We start from the raw sequence: 19,553 nt of genomic DNA on the forward strand, positions 1-19,553 counted from the left end.
TGGGAGACACGGTGGGAGGGTGGGTGGGTGGGTGGGAGACGCTTCAGGATGAACAACATCTCCCGGAAGGCGGTGAGGAACGGGTGGTGGGAGATGATGCAGAGAGAGGTGAGGGAGTGCGTGCCAGTCACGCTCCTGGGAGACACGGTGGGTGGGTGGGTGGGAGACATGGTGGGTGGGTGGGTGAGTGGGTGGGTGGGTGGGAGACGCTTCAGGATGAACAACATCTCCCGGAAGGCGGTGAGGAACGGGTGGTGGGAGATGATGCAGAGAGAGGTGAGGGAGTGCGTGCCAGTCACACTCCTGGGAGACACGGTGGGTGGGTGGGAGACACGGTGAGTGGGTGGGTGGGTGGGTGGGTGGGAGACACGGTGAGTGGGTGGGTGGGTGGGAGACGCTTCAGGATGAACAACATCTCCCGGAAGGCGGTGAGGAACGGGTGGTGGGAGATGATGCAGAGTGAGGTGAGGGAGTGCGTGCCAGTCACGCTCCTGGGAGACACGGTGGGTGGGTGGGTGGGAGACGCTTCAGGATGAACAACATCTCCCGGAAGGCGGTGAGGAACGGGTGGTGGGAGATGATGCAGAGTGAGGTGAGGGAGTGCGTGCCAGTCACGCTCCTGGGAGACACGGTGGGTGGGTGGGTGGGAGACGCTTCAGGATGAACAACATCTCCCGGAAGGCGGTGAGGAATGGGTGGTGGGAGATGATGCAGAGGGAGGTGAGGGAGTGCGTGCCAGTCACGCTCCTGGGAGACACTGTGGGTGGGAGACATGGTGGGTGGGTGGGTGGGAGACACGGTGAGTGGGTGAGTGGGTGGGTGGGAGACGCTTCAGGATGAACAACATCTCCCGGAAGGCGGTGAGGAACGGGTGGTGGGAGATGATGCAGAGGGAGGTGAGGGAGTGCGTGCCAGTCACGCTCCTGGGAGACACGGTGGGTGGGAGACACGGTGGGTGGGTGGGTGGGAGACACGGTGAGTGGGTGGGTGGGTGGGAGACACGGTGAGTGGGTGGGAGACACGGTGGGTGGGTGGGTGGGAGACACGGTGGGTGGGTGGGTGGGAGACACGGTGGGTGGGTGGGTGGGTGGGAGACACGGTGGGTGGGTGGGTGGGAGACACAGTGGGTGGGTGGGTGGGAGACACAGTGGGTGGGAGACATGGTGGGTGGGTGGGTGGGAGACACGGTGGGTGGGTGGGAGACACAGTGAGTGGGTGGGTGGGTGGGAGACACGGTGGGTGGGTGGGTGGGAGACACGGTGGGTGGGTGGGTGGGAGACACAGTGGGTGGGAGACACGGTGGGTGGGTGGGTGGGAGACACGGTGGGTGGGTGGGTGGGTGGGAGACACGGTGGGTGGGTGGGAGACACGGTGGGTGGGTGGGTGGGTGGGAGACACGGTGGGTGGGTGGGTGGGTGGGAGACACGGTGGGTGGGTGGGAGACACAGTGAGTGGGTGGGTGGGTGGGAGACATGGTGGGTGGGTGGGAGACACGGTGGGAGGGTGGGTGGGTGGGAGACACGGTGGGAGGGTGGGTGGGTGGGAGACACGGTGGGAGGGTGGGTGGGTGGGAGACACGGTGGGAGGGTGGGTGGGTGGGAGACACGGTGGGAGGGTGGGTGGGTGGGAGACACAGTGGGTGGGTGGGTGGGAGACATAGTGGGTGGGAGACACGGTGGGTGGGTGGGTGGGAGACACGGTGGGTGGGTGGGAGACACGGTGGGTGGGTGGGTGGGTGGGTGGGAGACACGGTGGGTGGGTGGGTGGGAGACACGGTGGGTGGGTGGGAGACACAGTGAGTGGGTGGGTGGGTGGGAGACACGGTGGGTGGGTGGGAGACACGGTGGGTGGGTGGGTGGGAGACACGGTGGGTGGGTGGGTGGGAGACACGGTGGGTGGGTGGGTGGGTGGGAGACACGGTGGGTGGGTGGGTGGGTGGGAGACACGGTGGGTGGGTGGGTGGGTGGGAGACACGGCGAGTGGGTGGGTGGGTGGGAGACACCATGAGTGGGTGGGAAGGTGGGGACTCACAGGGCCTCTTGTCTCAGCGTGCACCTAGCCTGTCACAGACCTGCGTGGACGTGCTTGAGTCTTGGCCGGAGATCTTATCACGTTCTCACCACCACCACCACCGCCATCACCTGCCTACACATCACCATCACCACCACCATCACCATCACCACCATCACCACCACCATCACCATCACCTGCCTACACATCACCACCACCATCACCACCACCACCACCATCACCACCATCACCTGCCTACACATCACCATCACCACCATCACCACCATCACCACCATCACCACCATCACCACCACCATCACCACCATCACCTGCCTACACATCACCATCACCACCATCGCCATCACCACCATCACCTGCCTACACATCACCATCATCACCACCATCACCACCATCATCACCATCACCTGCCTACACATCACCATCACCACCACCACCACCATCACCACCATCACCACCACTATCACCATCACCACCATCACCACCACTATCACCATCACCACCACTATCACCATCACCACCATCACCTGCCTACACATCACCATCACCACCATCATCACCACCACCACCACCACCATCACCATCACCTGCCTACACATTACCATCACCACCACCATCACCACCACCACCACCATCATCACTACCACCAGTCTATACACCATCACCACCATCACCACCATCACCATCATCACCATCACCACCATCACCACCACCACCACCACCATCATCATCATCACCACCATCACCACCACCATCATCACCACCATCATCATCATCACCACCATCATCACCTGCCTATACATCACCATCACCACCATCACCACCACCACCACCAACACCACCATCACCACCATCACCATCACCACCACCATCACCACCACCACCACCACCATCACCACCACCACCACCATCACGACCATCTCTACCAACACCACCATCACCACCATCACCACCACCACCACCATCATCACCACCATCACCACCACCACCACCATCATCACCATCAACACCACCATCATCACCTACCTATACACCACCATCACCACCACCACCATCACCACCACCACCATCATCACCACCATCACCACCACCATCACCACCATCACCACCACCACCACCATCACCACCACCATCACCACCAAGACCATCACCACCACCACCATCACCACCACCACCATCACCACCACCACCACCATCACCATCACCACCACCACCAACACCATCACCACCACCACCATCATCACCACCACCATCACCACCATCACCACCACCATCACCATCACCACCACCATCACCACCACCACCTGTCTACACATCACCACCACCACCATCACCACCACCAGCACCCCCACCATCACCACCACCATCATCACCACCACCATCACCACCATCACCACCACCACCACCATCACCACCACCACCATCACCACCACCACCACCATCACCTGTCTACACATCACCACCACCACCACCATCACCACCACCACCCCCACCATCACCACCACCAACACCACCATCACCACCACCATCATCATCACCACCACCATCATCATCACCACCACCACCATCATCATCACCATCACCACCATCACCACCACCATCATCACCACCACCACCATCACCACCACCATCATCATCACCACCACCATCACCACCACCACCACCCCCACCATCACCACCACCATCATCACCACCACCAACACCACCATCACCACCACCATCATCATCACCACCACCACCATCATCACCACCACCACCACCACCACGTGATCTACCTGTGCTGTGCCCCGTGCCTCCGCTCCTCCTCCACCTCCCTCTGCTGTTGCCTTCTCTTTGTTACGGTTCTGAAATAACCACAACATCAACCACAACCACAACATCAACCACAACCACAACAACCACAACAACAACCACAACAACCACTACAACCATAGCAACAACAACCACAACCACCACAACCATAGCAACAACAACCACAACCACAACTACAGCAACAACCACATCAACCACAACATCAACCATATCAACGGGTGTATCTGTGTGTATCTCTGTGTGTGTATCTCTGTGTGTATCTCTGTGTGTATCTCTATGTGTGTATCTCTGTGTGTATCTCTGTGTGTATCTCTGTGTGTATCTCTACGTGTGTATCTCTGTGTGTATCTCTGTGTGTATCTCTGTGTGTATCTCTGTGTGTATCTCTGTGTGTATCTGTGTGTATCTCTGTGTGTATCTCTGTGTAACTCTGTGTATCACTGTGTATCTCTCTGTGTGTATCTCTCTGTGTGTCTCTCTGTGTGTATCTCTCTCTGTGTATCTCTGTGTGTATCTCTCTGTGTGTCTCTCTCTGTGTGTATCTCTGTGTGTATCTCTGTGTAACTCTGTGTATCTGTGTGTATCTCTGTGTGTATCTCTGTGTGTATCTCCGTGTATCTCTCTCTCTGTGTATCTCTCTGTGTATATCTGTGTGTATCTCTCTGTGTGTATCTCTGTGTGTGTATCTCTGTGTGTATCTCTGTGTGTATCTCTCTCTGTGTGTATCTCTGTGTGTATCTCTGTATATCTCTCTCTGTATATCTTTGTGTGTCTCACCGGAGTGGGGAACGGACGGTAGAAGTTGGCACAGACCCCGTATCTCTGTGTGTATCTCTCTGTGTATATCTCTGTGTTTGTCTCTGTGTGTATCTCTGTGTGTGTCTCTGTGTGTATCTCTGTGTGTGTCTCTGTGTGTATCTCTCTGTATCTCTGTGTGTATCTCTGTGTGTATCTCTCTCACTGTGTGTATCTCTGTGTGTATCTCTCTGTGTGTATCTCTGTGTGTATCTCTGTGTGTATCTCTGTGTATATCTCTCTCTGTGTATCTCTCTCTGTGTATCTCTCTGTGTGTATCTCTCTGTGTGTATCTCTCTGTGTGTATCTGTGTATCTCTCTCTCTGTGTATCTCTGTGTGTATCTCTCTCTCTGTGTATCTCTCTCTCTGTGTGTATCTCTCTGTATCTCTGTGTGTATCTCTCTCTGTGTATCTCTCTCTCTCTGTGTATCTCACCGTAGCGGGGAACGGATGGTAGAAGTTGGCACAGACCCCGTATCTCTGTGTGTATCTCTGTGTGTATCTCTGTGTGTGTCACTGTGTGTATGTCTCTGTGTGTATCTCTGTGTGTATCTCTGTGTATCTCTGTGTGTATCTCTGTATCTCTGTGTGTATCTCTCTATGTGTGTATCTCTCTGTGTATCTCTCTGTGTGTATCTCTGTGTGTATCTCTCTGTGTGTATCTCTGTGTGTATCTGTGTGTGTATCTCTGTGTGTATCTCTGTGTGTATCTCTGTGTGTATCTCTGTGTGTCTCTCTGTGTGTATCTCTCTGTGTGTATCTCTCTGTGTATATCTCTGTGTGTATCTGTGTGTATCTCTGTGTGCATCTCTCTGTGTATCTCTGTGTGTATCTCTGTGTGTATCTCTGTGTGTATCTCTGTGTGTGTCACTGTGTGTATGTCTCTGTGTGTATCTCTGTGTGTATCTCTGTGTGTATCTCTGTGTAACTCTGTGTGTATCTCTGTATCTCTCTGTGTATCTCTCTGTGTATCTCTCTGTGTATCTCTCTGTGTGTATCTCTGTGTGTATCTCTCTGTGTGTATCTCTCTGTGTGTATCTCTGTGTGTATCTGTGTGTGTATCTCTGTGTGTATCTCTGTGTGTATCTCTCTGTGTATATCTCTGTGTGTATCTCTGTGTGTATCTCTGTGTGTCTCTCTGTGTGTCTCTCTGTGTGTATCTCTCTGTGTATATCTCTGTGTGTATCTCTGTGTGTATCTGTGTGTGTATCTCTGTGTGTATCTCTGTGTGTATCTCTCTGTATCTCTGTGTGTATCTCTGTGTGTATCCCTCTGTGTGTATCTCTGTGTGTATCTCTGTGTGTATCTCTCTGTGTGTATCTCTGTGTGTATCTCTCTGTGTATCTCTCTGTGTATCTCTCTCTGTGTGTATCAATCTGCGTGTATCTCTTTGTGTATATCTCTCTGTGTATCTCTGTGTGTATCTCTGTGTGTATCTCTCACTGTGTGTATCTCTGTGTGTATCTCTGTGTATCTCTGTGTGTATCTTTGTGTGTATCTCTGTGTGTATCTCTCTCTATGTGTGTATCTCTGTGTGTATCTCTCTCTATGTGTGTATCTCTGTGTGTATATCTGTGTGTATCTCTCTCTGTCTCTCTCTGTGTGTCTCTCTGTGTGTATCTCTGTGTGTGTATCTCTCTCTCTCTGTGTATCTCTCTGTCTCTCTGTGTGTATCTCTCTGTATCTCTGTGTGTATCTCTGTGTATATATCTCTCTCTCTGTGTGTATCTCTCTGTATCTCTCTGTGTGTATCTCTCTCTGTGTATCTGTGTGTATCTCTCTCTCTGTATCTCTCTGTGTATGTCTGTGTGTATCTCTCTCTCTTTATCTCTGTGTGTATCTCTGTATATATCTCTGTGCGTCTCACCGTAGCTGGGAACGGACGGTAGAAGTTTGCACAGACCCCGTATCTCTCTGTGTGTATCTCTCTCACTGTGTGTATCTCTGTGTGTATCTCTCTGTGTATCTCTCTGTATCTCTGTGTGTATCTATCTGTGTATCTCTGTGTGTATCTCTGTATATCTCCCTGTGTGTCTCACCGTAGCGGGGAACGGACGGTAGAAGTTTGCACAGACCCCGTATCTCTCTCTGTGTATCTCTGTGTGTATCTCTGTGTGTATCTCTCTGTGTGTATCTCTGTGTATATCTCTCTGTATCTCTCTCTGTGTGTCTCACCGTAGCGGGGAACGGACGGTAGAAGTTTGCACAGACCCCGTATCTCTGTGTGTGTATCTCTGTGTGTATCTCTCTCTATGTATCTGTGTGTATCTCTCTGTGTGTATCTCTCTCACTGTGTGTATCTCTGTGTGTGTGTCTCTGTGTGTGTCTCTGTGTGTGTCTCTGTGTGTATCTGTGTGTATCTCTCTCTCTCTGTGTGTATCTCTGTGTGTATCTCTGTGTGTATCTCTCTCTCTGTCTCTCTCTGTGTGTCTCTCTGTGTGTATCTCTGTGTGTATCTCTGTGTGTATCTCTCTGTGTATATCTCTCTGTATCTCTCTCTGTGTGTCTCACCGTAGCGGGGAACGGACGGTAGAAGTTTGCACAGACCCCGTATCTCTCTGTGTGTATCTCTCTCTCTGTGTATCTCTCTCTGTGTGTATCTCTCTGTATCTCTGTGTGTATCTCTCTCTCTCTCTGTGTGTCTCACCGTAGCGGGGAACGGACGGTAGAAGTTTGCACAGACCCCGTATCTCTCTGTGTGTATCTCTCTCACTGTGTGTATCTGTGTGTATCTCTCTGTGTGTATCTCTGTGTGTATCTGTGTGTGTATCTCTGTGTATCTCTGTGTGTATCTCTGTGTGTCTCTCTGTGTGTATATCTGTGTGTCTCTCTGTGTGTATCTCTGTGTGTGTATCTCTCTCTCTCTCTCTCTCTGTGTGTCTCACCGTAGCGGGGAACGGACGGTAGAAGTTTGCACAGACCCCGTATCTCTCTCTGTGTATCTCTGTGTGTATCTCTGTGTGTATCTCTCTGTGTGTATCTCTCTGTGTGTATCTCTCTGTGTGTATCTCTGTGTGTATCTCTGTGTGTATCTCTCTGTATCTCTGTGTGTATCTCTCTGTGTGTATCTCTCTGTGTGTATCTCTGTGTGTATCTCTGTGTGTATCTCTCTGTATCTCTGTGTGTATCTGTGTATATCTCTCTGTATCTCTCTCCGTGTGTCTCACCGTAGCTGGGAACGGACGGTAGAAGTTTGCACAGACCCCGTATCTCACGGTCCCGGAGTCCTTGTCCGTGAGCGTGAACGTGAAACTCGAGTCGGTCCGCAGCAGTCCGCCCCCCCCGGCCCCCCCGGCCCCCCCGGCCCCCCCGGCCCCTCCCCCCACGGCCCCCCCACCGACCCCCCCTCCGCCACCGCCGCCTCGGCCTCTGCGGACGCTCACGGTACAGCCCTCGGGCTGACAGAAGCACACCGAGTCTCGGGGCAGAGGGAAGCCGGAGTGGTCGGAGGCCGGGAAGCGTCGGAGCAGCTCGGGGCTCTGGGGGGCCCCGTCACATCGCGGGTGTCTGGTGGGGGGCAGGAGGTGGGGGGGGGAGGTGGGGGGAGGTGGGGGGAGGTGGGGGGAGGAAAGGGGTTGAACCGGTTTGACATCAGCGCGTAGGGCAGCCGCGGTGATGGGAGGCGCGGTGGTGAGTCTGTGGGTCTCTGTGTGGTGAGTCTGTGGGTCTCTGTGTGGTGAGTCTGTGGGTCTCTGTGTAATGAGTATGTGGGTCTCTGTGTGGTGAGTCTGTGGGTCTCTGTGTGGTGAGTCTGTGGGTCTCTGTGTGGTGAGTCTGTGGGTCTCTGTGTGGTGAGTCTGTGGGTCTCTGTGTGATGAGTCTGTGGGTCTCTGTGTGGTGAGTCTGTGGGTCTCTGTGTGGTGAGTCTGTGGGTCTCTGTGTGGTGAGTCTGTGGGTCTCTGTGTGGTGAGTCTGTGGGTCTCTGTGTGGTGAGTCTGTGGGTCTCTGTGTGGTGAGTCTGTGGGTCTCTGTGTGGTGAGTCTGTGGGTCTCTGTGTGGTGAGTCTGTGGGTCTCTGTGTGGTGAGTCTGTAGGTCTCTGTGTGGTGAGTCTGTGGGTCTCTGTGTGGTGAGTCTGTGGGTCTCTGTGTGGTGAGTCTGTGGGTCTCTGTGTGGTGAGTCTGTGGGTCTCTGTGTGGTGAGTCTGTGGGTCTCTGTGTGGTGAGTCTGTGGGTCTCTGTGTGGTGAGTCTGTGGGTCTCTGTGTGGTGAGTCTGTGGGTCTCTGTGTGGTGAGTCTGTGGGTCTCTGTGTGGTGAGTCTGTGGGTCTCTGTGTGGTGAGTCTGTGGGTCTCTGTGTGGTGAGTCTGTGGGTCTCTGTGTGGTGAGTCTGTGGGTCTCTGTGTGGTGAGTCTGTGGGTCTCTGTGTGGTGAGTCTGTGGGTCTCTGTGTGGTGAGTCTGTGGGTCTCTGTGTGGTGAGTCTGTGGGTCTCTGTGTGGTGAGTCTGTGGGTCTCTGTGTGGTGAGTCTGTGGGTCTCTGTGTGGTGAGTCTGTGGGTCTCTGTGTGGTGAGTCTGTGGGTCTCTGTGTGGTGAGTCTGTGGGTCTCTGTGTGGTGAGTCTGTGGGTCTCTGTGTGGTGAGTCTGTGGGTCTCTGTGTGGTGAGTGTGTGGGTCTCTGTGTGGTGAGTCTGTGAGTCTCTGCGTGGTGAGTCTGTGGGTCTCTGTGTGGTGAGTCTGTGGGTCTCTGTGTGGTGAGTCTGTGGGTCTCTGTGTGGTGAGTCTGTGGGTCTCTGTGTGGTGAGTCTGTGGGTCTCTGTGTGGTGAGTCTGTGGGTCTCTGTGTGGTGAGTCTGTGGGTCTCTGTGTGGTGAGTCTGTGGGTCTCTGTGTGGTGAGTCTGTGGGTCTCTGTGTGGTGAGTCTGTGGGTCTCTGTATGATGAGTCTGTGGGTCTCTGTGTGATGAGTCTGTGGGTCTCTGTGTGGTGAGTCTGTGTGGTGAGTCTGTGGGTCTCTGTGTGACGAGTCTGTGTGGTGAGTCTGTGGGTCTCTGTGTGGTGAGTCTGTGGGTCTCTGTGTGGTGAGTCTGTGTGGTGAGTCTGTGGGTCTCTGTGTGGTGAGTCTGTGTGTCTCTGTATTGTGAGTCTGTGTGGTGAGTCTGTGGGTCTCTGTGTGGTGAGTCTGTGTGGTGAGTCTGTGGGTCTCTGTGTGACGAGTCTGTGTGGTGAGTCTGTGGGTCTCTGTGTGGTGAGTCTGTGGGTCTCTGTGTGGTGAGTCTGTGTGGTGAGTCTGTGGGTCTCTGTGTGGTGAGTCTGTGGGTCTCTGTGTGGTGAGTCTGTGGGTCTCTGTGTGGTGAGTCTGTGGGTCTCTGTGTGGTGAGTCTGTGGGTCTCTGTGTGGTGAGTCTGTGGGTCTCTGTATGATGAGTCTGTGGGTCTCTGTGTGATGAGTCTGTGGGTCTCTGTGTGGTGAGTCTGTGGGTCTCTGTGTGGTGAGTCTGTGGGTCTCTGTGTGGTGAGTCTGTGGGTCTCTGTGTGGTGAGTCTGTGTGGTGAGTCTGTGGGTCTCTGTGTGACGATTCTGTGTGGTGAGTCTGTGGGTCTCTGTGTGGTGAGTCTGTGGGTCTCTGTGTGGTGAGTCTGTGGGACTCTGTGTGGTGGTGAGTCTGTGGGTCTCTGTGTGGTGAGTCTGTGGGTCTCTGTGTGGTGAGTCTGTGGGTCTCTGTGTGGTGAGTCTGTGGGTCTCTGTGTGGTGAGTCTGTGGGTCTCTGTGTGGTGAGTCTGTGGGTCTCTGTGTGGTGAGTCTGTGGGTCTCTGTATGATGAGTCTGTGGGTCTCTGTGTGATGAGTCTGTGGGTCTCTGTGTGGTGAGTCTGTGGGTCTCTGTGTGGTGAGTCTGTGGGTCTCTGTGTGGTGAGTCTGTGGGTCTCTGTGTGGTGAGTCTGTGTGGTGAGTCTGTGGGTCTCTGTGTGACGATTCTGTGTGGTGAGTCTGTGGGTCTCTGTGTGGTGAGTCTGTGGGTCTCTGTGTGGTGAGTCTGTGGGACTCTGTGTGGTGAGTCTGTGGGTCTCTGTGTGCTGAGTCTGTGGGTCTCTGTGTGGTGAGTCTGTGGGTCTCTGTGTGGTGAGTCTGTGGGTCTCTGTGTGCTGAGTCTGTGGGTCTCTGTGTGGTGAGTCTGTGGGTCTCTGTGTGGTGAGTCTGTGGGTCTCTGTGTGCTGAGTCTGTGAGTCTCTGTGTGGTGAGTCTGTGGGTCTCTGTGTGGTGAGTCTGTGGGTCTCTGTGTGGTGAGTCTGTGGGTCTCTGTGTGGTGAGTCTGTGGGTCTCTGTGTGGTGAGTCTGTGGGTCTCTGTGTGGTGAGTCTGTGTGGTGATTCTGTGAGTCTCTGTGTGGTGAGTCTGTGGGTCTCTATGTGCTGAGTCTGTGAGTCTCTGTGTGGTGAGTCTGTGGGTCTCTGTGTGGTGAGTCTGTGGGTCTCTGTATGGTGAGTCTGTGGGTCTCTGTGTGGTGAGTCTGTGGGTCTCTGTGTGGTGAGTCTGTGGGTCTCTGTGTGGTGAGTCTGTGGGTCTCTGTGTGGTGAGTCTGTGGGTCTCTGTGTGGTGAGTCTGTGGGTCTCTGTGTGGTGAGTCTGTGGGTCTCTGTGTGGTGAGTCTGTGGGTCTCTGTGTGATGAGTCTGTGTGGTGAGTCTGTGGGTCTCTGTGTGGTGAGTCTGTGGGTCTCTGTGTGGTGAGTCTGTGGGTCTCTGTGTGGTGAGTCTGTGGGTCTCTGTGTGGTGAGTCTGTGGGTCTCTGTGTGGTGAGTCTGTGGGTCTCTGTGTGGTGAGTCTGTGGGTCTCTGTGTGGTGAGTCTGTGGGTCTCTGTGTGGTGAATCTGTGGGTCTCTGTGTGGTGAGTCTGTAGGTCTCTGTGTGGTGAGTCTGTGGGTCTCTGTGTGGTGAGTCTGTGGGTCTCTGTGTGGTGAGTCTGTGGGTCTCTGTGTGGTGAGTCTGTGGGTCTCTGTGTGGTGAGTCTGTGGGTCTCTGTGCGGTGAGTCTGTGTGGTGAGTCTGTGGGTCTCTGTGTGGTGAGTCTGTGGGTCTCTGTGTGGTGAGTCTGTGGGTCTCTGTGTGGTGAGTCTGTGGGTCTCTGTGTGGTGAGTCTGTGGGTCTCTGTGTGGTGAGTCTGTGGGTCTCTGTGCGGTGAGTCTGTGTGGTGAGTCTGTGGGTCTCTGTGTGGTGAGTCTGTGGGTCTCTGTGTGGTGAGTCTGTGGGTCTCTGTGTGGTGAGTCTGTAGGTCTCTGTGTGGTGAGTCTGTGGGTCTCTGTGTGGTGAGTCTGTGGGTCTCTGTGTGGTGAGTCTGTGGGTCTCTGTGTGGTGAGTCTGTGGGTCTCTGTGTGGTGAGTCTGTGGGTCTCTGTGTGGTGAGTCTGTGTGGTCAGTCTGTGGGTCTCTGTGTGATGAGTCTATGGGTCTCTGTGTGATGAGTCTGTGGGTCTCTGTGTGGTGAGTCTGTGGGTCTCTGTGTGATGAGTCTGTGGGTCTCTGTGTGACGAGTCTGTGGGTCTCTGTGTGGTGAGTCTATGGGTCTCTGTGTGGTGAGTCTGTGGGTCTCTGTGTGCTGAGTCTGTGGGTCTCTGTGTGCTGAGTCTGTGGGTCTCTGTGTGGTGAGTCTGTGAGTCTCTGTGTGGTGAGTCTGTGGGTCTCTGTGTGGTGAGTCTGTGGGTCTCTGTGTGGTGAGTCTGTGGGTCTCTGTGTGGTGAGTCTGTGGGTTTCTGTGTGGTGAGTGTGTGGGTCTCTGTGTGGTGAGTCTGTGAGTCTCTGTGTGGTGAGTCTGTGGGTCTCTGTGTGGTGAGTCTGTGGGTTTCTGTGTGGTGAGTGTGTGGGTCTCTGTGTGGTAGTCTGTGCGTCTCTGTGTGGTGAGTCTGTGAGTCTCTGTGTGGTGAGTCTGTGGGTCTCTGTGTGGTGACTCTGTGGGTGTCTCTGTGTAGTGAGTCTGTGGGTCTCTGTGTGGTGAGTCTGTGGGTCTCTGTGTGGTGAGTCTGTAGGTCTCTGTGTGGTGAGTCTGTGGGTCTCTGTGTGGTGAGTCTATGGGTATCTGTGTGGTGAGTCTGTGGGTCTCTGTGTGGTGAGTCTGTGGGTCTCTGTGTGGTGAGTCTGTGGGTCTCTGTGGTGAGTCTGTGGGTCTCTGTGTGGTGAGTCTGTGGGTCTCTGTGTGGTGAGTCTGTGGGCCTCTGTGTGGTGAGTCTGTGGGTCTCTGTGGTGAGTCTGTGGGTCTCTGTGTGGTGAGTCAGTGGGTCTCTGTGTGGTGAGTCTGTGGGTCTCTGTGTGGTGAGTCTGTGGGTCTCTGTGTGGTGAGTCTGTGGGTCTCTGTGTGGTGAGTCTGTGAGTCTCTGTGTGGTGAGTCTGTGGGTCTCTGTGTGGTGACTCTGTGGGTCTCTGTGTGGTGAGTCTGTGGGTCTCTGTGTGGTGAGTCTGTGGGTCTCTGTGTGGTGTGTCTGTGGGTCTCTGTGTGGTGAGTCTGTGGGTCTCTGTGTGGTGAGTCTGTGGGTCTCTGTGTGGTGAGTCTGTGTGTCTCTGTGTTGTGAGTCTGTGGGTCTCTGTGTGGTGAGTCTGTGTGGTGAGTCTGTGGGTCTCTGTGTGGTGAGTCTGTGTGTCTCTGTATGGTGAGTCTGTGTGGTGAGTCTGTGGGTCTCTGTGTGGTGAGTCTGTGGGTCTCTGTGTAGTGAGTCTGTGGGTCTCTGTGTGGTGAGTCTGTGGGTCTCTGTATGATGAGTCTGTGTGTCTCTGTGTGGTGAGTCTGTGGGTCTCTGTGTGGTGAGTCTGTGTGGTGAGTCTGTGGGTCTCTGTGTGGTGAGTCTGTGTGTCTCTGTATGGTGAGTCTGTGTGGTGAGTCTGTGGGTCTCTGTGTGGTGAGTCTGTGGGTCTCTGTGTGGTGAGTCTGTGGGTCTCTGTGTGGTGAGTCTGTGGGTCTCTGTATGATGAGTCTGTGGGTCTCTGTGTGATGAGTCTGTGGGTCTCTGTGTGGTGAGTCTGTGTGGTGAGTCTGTGGGTCTCTGTGTGACGAGTCTGTGTGGTGAGTCTGTGTGGTGAGTCTGTGGGTCTCTGTGTGGTGAGTCTGTGTGTCTCTGTATTGTGAGTCTGTGTGGTGAGTCTGTGGGTCTCTGTGTGGTGAGTCTGTGTGGTGAGTCTGTGGGTCTCTGTGTGACGAGTCTGTGTGGTGAGTCTGTGGGTCTCTGTGTGGTGAGTCTGTGGGTCTCTTTGTGGTGAGTCTGTGTGGTGAGTCTGTGGGTCTCTGTGTGGTGAGTCTGTGGGTCTCTGTGTGGTGAGTCTGTGGGTCTCTGTGTGGTGAGTCTTTGGGTCTCTGTGTGGTGAGTCTGTGTGGTGAGTCTGTGGGTCTCTGTGTGGTGAGTCTGTGTGTCTCTGTATTGTGAGTCTGTGTGGTGAGTCTGTGGGTCTCTGTGTGGTGAGTCTGTGTGGTGAGTCTGTGGGTCTCTGTGTGACGAGTCTGTGTGGTGAGTCTGTGGGTCTCTGTGTGGTGAGTCTGTGGGTCTCTGTGTGGTGAGTCTGTGTGGTGAGTCTGTGGGTCTCTGTGTGGTGAGTCTGTGGGTCTCTGTGTGGTGAGTCTGTGGGTCTCTGTGTGGTGAGTCTGTGGGTCTCTGTGTGGTGAGTCTGTGGGTCTCTGTGTGGTGAGTCTGTGGGTCTCTGTGTGGTGAGTCTGTGGGTCTCTGTGTGGTGAGTCTGTGGGTCTCTGTATGATGAGTCTGTGGGTCTCTGTGTGATGAGTCTGTGGGTCTCTGTGTGGTGAGTCTGTGGGTCTCTGTGTGGTGAGTCTGTGTGGTGAGTCTGTGGGTCTCTGTGTGACGAGTCTGTGTGGTGAGTCTGTGGGTCTCTGTGTGGTGAGTCTGTGGGTCTCTGTGTGGTGAGTCTGTGTGGTGAGTCTGTCGGTCTCTGTGTGGTGAGTCTGTGTGTCTCTGTATGGTGAGTATGTGTGGTGAGTCTGTGGGTCTCTGTGTGGTGAGTCTGTGGGTCTCTGTGTGGTGAGTCTGTGGGTCTCTGTGTGGTGAGTCTGTGAGTCTCTGTGTGGTGAGTCTGTGGGTCTCTGTGTGGTGAGTCTGTGGGTCTCTGTGTGGTGAGTCTGTGGGTCTCTGTGTGGTGAGTCTGTGGGTCTCTGTGTGGTGAGTCTGTGGGTCTCTGTATGATGAGTCTGTGGGTCTCTGTGTGATGAGTCTGTGGGTCTCTGTGTGGTGAGTCTGTGGGTCTCTGTGTGGTGAGTCTGTGTGGTGAGTCTGTGGGTCTCTGTGTGACGATTCTGTGTGGTGAGTCTGTGGGTCTCTGTGTGGTGAGTCTGTGGGTCTCTGTGTGGTGAGTCTGTGGGACTCTGTGTGGTGGTGAGTCTGTGGGTCTCTGTGTGGTGAGTCTGTGGGTCTCTGTGTGCTGAGTCTGTGGGTCTCTGTGTGCTGAGTCTGTGGGTCTCTGTGTGGTGAGTCTGTGGGTCTCTGTGTGGTGAGTCTGTGGGTCTCTGTGTGCTGAGTCTGTGGGTCTCTGTGTGGTGAGTCTGTGGGTCTCTGTGTGGTGAGTCTGTGGGTCTCTGTGTGCTGAGTCTGTGAGTCTCTGTGTGGTGAGTCTGTGGGTCTCTGTGTGGTGAGTCTGTGGGTCTCTGTGTGGTGAGTCTGTGGGTCTCTGTGTGGTGAGTCTGTGGGTCTCTGTGTGGTGAGTCTGTGGGTCTCTGTGTGGTGAGTCTGTGTGGTGATTCTGTGAGTCTCTGTGTGGTGAGTCTGTGGGTCTCTATGTGCTGAGTCTGTGAGTCTCTGTGTGGTGAGTCTGTGGGTCTCTGTGTGGTGAGTCTGTGGGTCTCTGTATGGTGAGTCTGTGGGTCTCTGTGTGGTGAGTCTGTGGGTCTCTGTGTGGTGAGTCTGTGGGTCTCTGTGTGGTGAGTCTGTGGGTCTCTGTGTGGTGAGTCTGTGGGTCTCTGTGTGGTGAGTCTGTGGGTCTCTGTGTGGTGAGTCTGTGGGTCTCTGTGTGGTGAGTCTGTGGGTCTCTGTGTGATAAGTCTGTGTGGTGAGTCTGTGGGTCTCTGTGTGGTGAGTCTGTGGGTCTCTGTGTGGTGAGTCTGTGGGTCTCTGTGTGGTGAGTCTGTGGGTCTCTGTGTGGTGAGTCTGTGGGTCTCTGTGTGGTGAGTCTGTGGGTCTCTGTGTGGTGAGTCTGTGGGTCTCTGTGTGGTGAGTCTGTGGGTCTCTGTGTGGTGAATCTGTGGGTCTCTGTGTGGTGAGTCTGTAGGTCTCTGTGTGGTGAGTCTGTGGGTCTCTGTGTGGTGAGTCTGTGGGTCTCTGTGTGGTGAGTCTGTGGTTCTCTGTGTGGTGAGTCTGTGGGTCTCTGTGTGGTGAGTCTGTGGGTCTCTGTGCGGTGAGTCTGTGTGGTGAGTCTGTGGGTCTCTGTGTGGTGAGTCTGTGGGTCTCTGTGTGGTGAGTCTGTGGGTCTCTGTGTGGTGAGTCTGTGGGTCTCTGTGTGGTGAGTCTGTGGGTCTCTGTGTGGTGAGTCTGTGGGTCTCTGTGCGGTGAGTCTGTGTGGTGAGTCTGTGGGTCTCTGTGTGGTGAGTCTGTGGGTCTCTGTGTGGTGAGTCTGTGGGTCTCTGTGTGGTGAGTCTGTAGGTCTCTGTGTGGTGAGTCTGTGGGTCTCTGTGTGGTGAGTCTGTGGGTCTCTGTGTGGTGAGTCTGTGGGTCTCTGTGTGGTGAGTCTGTGGGTCTCTGTGTGGTGAGTCTGTGGGTCTCTGTGTGGTGAGTCTGTGTGGTCAGTCTGTGGGTCTCTGTGTGATGAGTCTATGGGTCTCTGTGTGATGAGTCTGTGGGTCTCTGTGTGGTGAGTCTGTGGGTCTCTGTGTGATGAGTCTGTGGGTCTCTGTGTGACGAGTCTGTGGGTCTCTGTGTGGTGAGTCTATGGGTCTCTGTGTGGTGAGTCAGTGGGTCTCTGTGTGCTGAGTCTGTGGGTCTCTGTGTGCTGAGTCTGTGGGTCTCTGTGTGGTGAGTCTGTGAGTCTCTGTGTGGTGAGTCTGTGGGTCTCTGTGTGGTGAGTCTGTGGGTCTCTGTGTGGTGAGTCTGTGGGTTTCTGTGTGGTGAGTCTGTGGGTCTCTGTGTGGTAGTCTGTGCGTCTCTGTGTGGTGAGTCTGTGAGTCTCTGTGTGGTGAGTCTGTGGGTCTCTGTGTGGTGACTCTGTGGGTGTCTCTGTGTAGTGAGTCTGTGGGTCTCTGTGTGGTGAGTCTGTGGGTCTCTGTGTGGTGAGTCTGTAGGTCTCTGTGTGGTGAGTCTGTGGGTCTCTGTGTGGTGAGTCTATGGGTATCTGTGTGGTGAGTCTGTGGGTCTCTGTGTGGTGAGTCTGTGGGTCTCTGTGTGGTGAGTCTGTGGGTCTCTGTGTGGTGAGTCTATGGGTCTCTGTGTGGTGAGTCTGTGTGTCTCTGTGTGTGGTGAGTCTGTGGGTCTCTGTGTGGTGAGTCTGTGGGTCTCTGTGTGGTGAGTCTGTGTGTATCTGTGTGATGAGTCTGTGGGTCTCTGTGTGATGAGTCTGTGGGTCTCTGTGTGGTGAGTCTGTGGGTCTCTGTGTGATGAGTCTGTGGGTCTCTGTGTGGTGACTCTGTGGGTCTTTGTGTGATGAGTCTGTGGGTCTCTGTGTGGTGAGTCTGTGGGTCTCTGTGTGGTGATTCTGTGGGTCTCTGTGTGGTGAGTCTGTGGGTCTCTGTGTGGTGAGTCTGGGTGGTGAGTCTGTGGGTCTCTGTGTGGTGAATCTGTGGGTCTCTGCGTGGTGAGTCTATGGGTCTCTGTGTGGTGAGTCTGTGGGTCTCTGTGTGGTGAGTCTGTGGGTCTCTGTGTGGTGAGTCAGTGGGTCTCTGTGTGGTGAGTCTGTGGGTCTCTGTGTGGTGAATCTGTGGGTCTCTGTGTGGTGAGTCTGTGGGTCTCTGTGTGGTGAGTCTGTGGGTCTCTGTGTGGTGAGTCTGTGGGTCTCTGTGTGGTGAGTCTGTGGGTCTCTGTGTGGTGAGTCAGTGGGTCTCTGTGTGGTGAGTCTGTGGGTCTCTGTGTGGTGAGTCTGTGGGTCTCTGTGTGGTGAGTCTGTGGGTCTCTGTGTGGTGAGTCTGTGGGTCTCTGTGTGGTGAGTCTGTGGGTCTCTATGTGGTGAGTCTGTGGGTCTCTGTGTGGTGAGTCTGTGGGTCTCTGTGTGGTGAGTCAGTGGGTCTCTGTGTGGTGAGTCTGTGGGTCTCTGCGTGGTGAGTCTGTGGGTCTCTGTGTGGTGAGTCAGTGGGTCTCTGTGTGGTGAGTCTGTGGGTCTCTGTGTGGTGAGTCTGGGTGGTGAGTCTGTGGGTCTCTGTGTGGTGAATCTGTGGGTCTCTGTGTGGTGAGTCTGTGGGTCTCTGTGTGGTGAGTCTGTGTGGTGAGTCTGTGGGTCTCTGTGTGGTGAGTCTGTGGGTCTCTGTGTGGTGAGTCTGTGGGTCTCTGTGTGGTGAGTCTGTGGGTCTCTGTGTGGTGAGTCTGTGTGGTGAGTCTGTGGGTCTCTGTGTGGTGAGTCTGTGGGTGTCTCTGTGTGGTGAGTCTGTGGGTCTCTGTGTGGTGAGTCTGTGGGTCTCTGTGTGGTGAGTCTGTGGGTGTCTCTGTGTGGTGAGTCTGTGGGTCTCTGTGTGGTGAGTCTGTGGGTCTCTGTGTGGTGAGTCTGTGGGTGTCTCTGTGTGGTGAGTCTGTGGGTCTCTGTGTGCTGAGTCTGTGGGTCTCTGTGTGGTGAGTCTGTGGGTCTCTGTGTGGTGAGTTTGTGGGTCTCTGTGTGGTGAGTCTGTGGGTCTCTGTGTGATGGTGAGTCTGTGGGTCTCTGTGTGATGGTGAGTCTGTGGGTCTCTGTGTGGTGAGTCTGTGGGTCTCTGTGTGGTGAGTCTGTGGGTCTCTGTGTGGTGAGTCTGTGTGATGAGTCTGTGGGTCTCTGTGTGGTGAGTCTGTGGGTCTCTGTGTGGTGAGTCTGTGGGTCTCTGTGTGGTGAGTCTGTGGGTGTCTCTGTGTGGTGAGTCTGTGGGTCTCTGTGTGGTGAGTCTGTGGGTCTCTGTGTGGTGAGTCTGTGGGTCTCTGTAATGAGTATGTGGGTCTCTGTGTGGTGAGTCTGTGGGTCTCTGTGTGGTGAGTCTGTGGGTCTCTGTGTGGTGAGTCTGTGGGTCTCTGTGTGGTGAGTCTGTGGGTCTCTGTGTGGTGAGTCTGTGGGTCTCTGTGTGATGAGTCTGTGGGTGTCTCTGTGTGGTGAGTCTGTGGGTCTCTGTGTGGTGAGTCTGTGGGTCTCTGTGTGGTGAGTCTGTGGGTCTCTGTGTGGTGAGTCTGTGGGTCTCTGTGTGGTGAGTCTGTGGGTGTCTCTGTGTGGTGAGTCTGTGGGTCTCTGTGTGGTGAGTCTGTGGGTGTCTCTGTGTGGTGAGTCTGTGGGTCTCTGTGTGGTGAGTCTGTGGGTCTCTGTGTGGTGAATCTGTGGGTCTCTGTGTGGTGAGTCTGTGGGTCTCTGTGTGGTGAGTCTGTGGGTCTCTGTGTGGTGAGTCTGTGGGTCTCTGTGTGGTGAGTCTGTGGGTCTCTGTGTGATGAGTCTGTGGGTCTCTGTGTGGTGAGTCTGTGGGTCTCTGTGTGGTGAATCTGTGGGTCTCTGTGTGGTGAGTCTGTGGGTCTCTGTGTGGTGAATCTGTGGGTCTCTGTGTGGTGAGTCTGTGTGGTGAGTCTGTGGGTCTCTGTGTGGTGAGTCTGTAGGTCTCTGTGTGGTGAGTCTGTGGGTCTCTGTGTGGTGAATCTGTGGGTCTCTGTGTGGTGAGTCTGTGGGTCTCTGTGTGGTGAGTCTGTAGGTCTCTGTGTGGTGAGTCTGTGGTGATGGTGATGATGGTGGTGGTGATGTCCTCACCTGGCACCCACTATGATGATGTTAGTGATAGTGGTGGTGATGTTAGTGATGGTGATGTTAGTGATGATGTTAGTGATGGTGATGATGGTGATGTTGGTGATGGTGATGTAAGTGAT

The 19,553-nt window shown here is 54.5% G+C and overlaps 1 protein-coding gene across 1 annotated transcript in view; it reads right to left on the reverse strand.

Moving 5' to 3' along the window:
• LOC116937795 (MAP kinase-activating death domain protein-like) overlaps window positions 1-19,553 on the reverse strand; it is an 81,559-nt gene that overhangs the window by 53,739 nt on the left and 8,267 nt on the right. Inside the window, exons 3-6 of the mRNA XM_076058900.1 lie at window positions 7,804-8,143; window positions 3,804-3,872; window positions 2,072-2,145; window positions 757-923 (exon numbers count right to left, since the gene is read on the reverse strand). Of these exons, the coding sequence (XP_075915015.1) occupies window positions 757-923; window positions 2,072-2,145; window positions 3,804-3,872; window positions 7,804-8,143 (650 nt within the window). The remainder of the gene's footprint in view (window positions 1-756; window positions 924-2,071; window positions 2,146-3,803; window positions 3,873-7,803; window positions 8,144-19,553) is intronic.

Source organism: Petromyzon marinus, assembly GCF_048934315.1.
Source record: "Petromyzon marinus isolate PM22_M1 ecotype Great Lakes invasive population chromosome 80 unlocalized genomic scaffold, UKy_Petmar_22M1.pri1.0 chr80_unloc.2, whole genome shotgun sequence".
Classification (NCBI taxonomy): domain Eukaryota; kingdom Metazoa; phylum Chordata; class Hyperoartia; order Petromyzontiformes; family Petromyzontidae; genus Petromyzon; species Petromyzon marinus.